Below are 4,844 nucleotides of genomic sequence, written 5' to 3' on the forward strand. Positions count from 1 at the left end.
TTCAACCTCAGTTCAAGCAGCATGGTTCAGATTCTTCCATGAAATGACCAGGGCCTGCAGGTACTTCCAGCCCAAGAGAGCAATAGCAAAGATGAGAACTGGGAACAGGTAAGCTACAGCAGTTTGTGAAGCTTTGCAACATGTCACTTCCTTGCTGTTGGGTCTTTTTCCTTCCACGATTCTTCTCTCAAGTTTGGTAGAAATCACAGAATTGTTAAGGTTGGAGAAGACCTCTAAGGTCATCAAGTCCAACAGTCAACCCAAGACCACCATGCCCACTAACCTATGTCCCTAAATAGAATCATAGAACCATTAAGGTTGGAAAAGACCTCTAAGATCATCAAGTAGAGCCTGAATCCATCCCCACCTTCCTCAGTGCTACACATCCACAATTCTTGAAGACTTACAGAGACAGGACTGGATCAGCGGGTCCAAGAATCACCAGAGTTCAATATGAAATCAGGAAAATCAACTGAGAGAAATGCAGTGACAAAACTCTAGTGCCAAAATCTCCAATTGTAGATCTGGGAAAGTTGGGGGGCATTCCATACAGTGTTGGGGATTAATACAGAACAACAACAACGAGAGAAACTCAAAAGGTAAAGCCATCATCTTTTCAGTCTTTTTATTCTGCTGGGTGACTGCAAACGTGACAAAGTAGAAAAAATGGAAAACGCATTCAATCAAAGACAACTGCTAGGTTTATAATTACTTCCTCAGTGTGTACCTGAGCTGTATGGGAACTGCTGAGTCACAGCCTGAACCTCTGATTGATCACCTGAGGTGAGCAATGAGTCAGCCACAGGAGCACAGGTGAATTGACTTCACCTGTGCTGCCTGGCTGCACCCCTCCTAGACCTATTGAAGAGCTGGCTCTGCTGGAGTTCTGTGAGTGAGCCCAGGATACAGGTAAGCTTTCTATCTATTCTCTTTTTGTTATCATTGTCTGTTTTGCCAAACTCTCTTGTTTATTTTGTGATTATAGCATCTTAATATTCATTGATTATATACTGAGCTGAAGCCCTTCTTGCTGCTTTTGCATGCGTTTTCTCCTCTCTCTGGGTCCTTGTGGAATTTGCTCAGGACTCAATCTACACCAGAGAAATGCCTGATTTAAAAAAAAAAAAATGGCACTGCTGCTGAGATTTTTTTTTTTTTTAATTAAAAAAAGACTTCTCTAGAAACTTTTGGCTATGGATAAAATGAATTATTATTAATGGAAGCCTAACTTATTTTTCATGCTTGCATTCAGCAGCCTGCAAGATGCCACACTTTCCCAGGTATGGGACAAATCTCTGCTCAACCAAAGAGGTTCTGCAGATTTTGCCCTCATTAAAATCTTCCTCATGGGAGAGTATAAGGAGCTGGGAGAAGGCTGTCTGCTCTTCTTTACAGAGAAAAAGGCAATTAATTACATAAAGGCTCCACAAAATGCCTGAATGCAATACATTAGATTAAGGAGACAAGAGACTAAAAATATGAATACAGGGAACAGAAAGTACAGCAGATAAACAAGCAGCCTGAGCCTTTAATATTACTGATAAATAATCTTTTAATTAAAAGCCCAGCTGCAAAACAAATAGGAAATACTCCTCACAAAGACATTGAAGTCCAACCAACTTACTCCTAGTTAGGCAGACCTGAAGGTCAGACTGAATTCACTTCAGCAGAGGCGGTGGTAGCTTTGCCAGGAATAAATCTATTAATTTACTTTGGCCAATTGCCCTCGGTGGGATTTTTCATCCCTCCACTTTGAGTTCACTTGGATGTGTCTCCATGCTCTCCTTCCAGGCAATTTCAGCAAGCTTTTTTTAAAAAAAAGACAGAAACCTCTTAGCTTTCCTTCTCCCAAAAAGGTGGATTACTCCACTAAGTCCCTGCTGTAATCCACCTTCCAACTCCACAGCAATTAGAGGCCTATTCTGCTGCTGCTTTTCATCTCATTGCCTGTGCCATGGAATTGTTTCACCCTCTGGATTGGATGAGTTTCTTTCCAAGGCAGGAATTGCCTATTTGTCATACTTTTATGCTGAGAATGAAAATAAAGATTAACATTGGAAAAAAAAAAGCATAAAGCAAGAGACTCGTTCATATAAAAACTTTATTAAAAAGGAGGACACAGCCCCCCAGAACAACATGCCCAGTACCTCTCAAACTTTTAAAACTCAACAATCATAATTAAATACAAACAGTGTGCACTTCCAGAAAAGGAGAACTAAACCCCAAATTGCTGCTGTTTCAAACATGGCCAGAGATCTTCCACGGTTCAATGTGTGTGGGCACACAGGCAGTGACTGAGGCTGTGAGCTGCCACAACTTGAGTCAGTCTTTATTCTTTTCTGCTTTAAGTGCCATGATGGGTTTTGATATTATTGGAACCCTGTATTGCTTTATTTCAAAGAGAAAGAGAAGAACAAACTGTTATGGCTTGATGTCTCACCTGATAACATCACACTGGGTGAATATCCTGCATTTTCATACCTCAGGTTATGCAAAATAAGGTTTTTTTTTATGCTAGTTCTATTTCAATGGTTGATGACTTAAAAAACAAACAAGAATTATTATTGCTGTCACTAGGAAAAAAAAAAGCAACAAAAAAGCCAACCCATCTAACCAGGTGAGAAAATAAAAGAAAAATAAGCCCAAGTTTATATGTCTTCTACTTCTACCTGAAAAACCACCTCCTGTCTAACCTAAGACCACATTTAACAGTGCTTTAAGTGCATCAGCAACTATACAACAATTGATGCAGCTGTGCACCATGTAGTACTAAAGATACAAAAAAGGGAAGAAGAGTACTTAAAATATGTCTACCTCTTGATTTCTTTATGGAAGTTTTCTGTGTTGCATCATAAAAAGAATTTGCAGCAAAAATAGATTTACAAAAGCTGTTGTGCTCAAGTCAGCGGCATATGTACATCTTTGAACTGGAATAATACAAAAAGTATTCTAGTAGAAAAGGCAATATATAAAATTATATTAAGAGTGCTTTAGAATTATGAAGTTATGAAATTATGTATAGAATCACCAAGGTTGGAAAAGACCAGCAAGTTCATCCAGTCCAACTGTACACCTAGCACCAGTATTTCCTCACTAAACCATGCCCCTTAGGACAACATCTAAATGTTTCTTGGACACCTCCAGGGGTGGTGACTCTACCACCTCCCTGGCCAGACTGTTCCAGTGCCTGATGGCTCTTTCAGAGAAGAAATGTCTCCTAGTATCCAATCTGAACTTCCCCTGCCCTGCAGCAAGACTCCACCGCTGTCTTAGCTAAACCTTGCAGAATTTACTCCAGATCCTAAAGCAAAAATCCACCTCACTGCCTGCAGAATTCGCTGGTGATGTTTGGAAGGGGATAGGCAAAGAGAGTGAAATCCAGGATGTACTTTGGGAGCAGTTCTTTTATCAGCCTGCGCTGGGTGTTGCACAGGTAGTAATGGAGTGTTTCTGCCGTCACCGGCTTGTACCATGACTGCCTTTCTGGGAAGCGGATGAAGGACGGAGCCTGAACTTCCTCCAGGACACGATTGGCGTCCTCATTCAGCCACTCATAGGAACCGATGAAGTCATATCGCACGGCACAGGGTTGGCACAGGTTGTAGATGGGCATCCAGTGCTCATTCATCCTCTCCACCTCTTCGTCCAGCAAGTAGCGGAGAAACTCGGAGAAGGTCACGTCGTCGCCTGCCGACTTCCCCCCATTCTTTCGATACCGTCTGACTATTTCCACCCCATACTTCTGCTGGTACTCCTTGATCTCCCCAAACTTATTCCTGTAGGCCGACAGCAGCCTCTCGGCCGGGTTCCTCACAAAGACAAACTTGTAGTAGTTCTTCAGGCGGTAGTTGATCTCATCAGGCGTCATGTCCCCCAGGAACACCAGGTCGCTCTTGTGGTCCATCTTCAGCTTGACATTGACGCTCTCCAGCGCCCCATCCAGCACCTTCAGGATGCGCTTCCAGTTGGAGCAGGCCACCTTGGGCACGTAGCAGTAGAGGAAGCGGTACTTATCGCTGACCAGGAGGTGACGGAGGACCGTCCGCCGCTGCCCAGCCGGCAGCTGCCAGACGCTGCGGGGCATGGCCCGCTGCCCGCACACCGAGCGGATGGTGCGGTTGCGGATGTCCCGCAGCACCTCATGCTCCAGATCTCCTCCATGAGTCTCCACCCGCCGGGAAACCTCCCCGGCCGCCGGGTGCAACGGGAGCGGCTTCACCTCGGCCAGGATGCCCTTCTCGATCATCAAGAGCAGACCGCTGGAGGCCAGGATGACGCCGAACATCAGCATGGAGGGCAGCAGCACGGTGCTGCCGCTCCGCAGGCGGGATCGGCTGCACGCCGAGGCGGCCGCCCGCCGCACCTCCCCGGGAAAGGCGGCCCGCGGCGACATGGCCTCGGAGGCGCCGCGCCTCAGCCACCGCCGCTCCGCATGCCGGGGAAGAAGACCGGCAGCGGGGAGGGAGGGCGAGGCGGGGCGGCGGCCGGCAGTGACGGCCTCAGGGGCGGGCTGGGGGCTGGCGGCCATTTCGCGGCGTCCCCGCCCCGCCGCCCGCCCTCACCCCCTTTCCTCTCCCTCCCTCCCCCTCTCCCTGCCGCGGCAGGTCCGGCTCCGCCGGCCGGATGGCTGTAGGTGCATCTTGCACAGCACCCCTGATTGGGCCAGTCTGCCAGTCCATCAGCGCGTGGAGAAGCGGCACTGAAGGACGTGTGGTGGGGGTGGGGTTGTACGCAATGGTCTCGGAGGTCTTTCCCAGCCTTGATGATGCTAAGATTCCATTAATTGTTATGCCGCACTTTGTTTAACCCTTTAACGTGTTGTTATTTGCATGGTTTCAGCAGCT

General features: G+C 46.9%; 1 protein-coding gene across 1 annotated transcript; it reads right to left on the reverse strand.

Moving 5' to 3' along the window:
- Positions 1 to 2,083: 2,083 nt before the first annotated feature.
- Positions 2,084 to 4,481, reverse strand: CHST14 (carbohydrate sulfotransferase 14). The gene has a single exon (XM_048947309.1). The coding sequence runs from the start codon at positions 4,391 to 4,393 to the stop codon at positions 3,320 to 3,322; it is 1,074 nt and encodes a 357-aa protein (XP_048803266.1). The 5' UTR covers positions 4,394 to 4,481; the 3' UTR covers positions 2,084 to 3,319.
- Positions 4,482 to 4,844: the final 363 nt, after the last annotated feature.

The sequence above is a fragment of the Lagopus muta genome, chromosome 6 (genome assembly GCF_023343835.1).
Source record: "Lagopus muta isolate bLagMut1 chromosome 6, bLagMut1 primary, whole genome shotgun sequence".
In the NCBI taxonomy this organism is placed as follows: Eukaryota; Metazoa; Chordata; class Aves; order Galliformes; family Phasianidae; genus Lagopus; species Lagopus muta.

Excerpts from the sequence above, each read along its gene's own strand:
- CHST14 (XM_048947309.1), bottom strand. The coding sequence starts at position 4,393 with ATGTCGCCGCGGGCCGCCTTTCCCGGGGAGGTGCGGCGGGCGGCCGCC.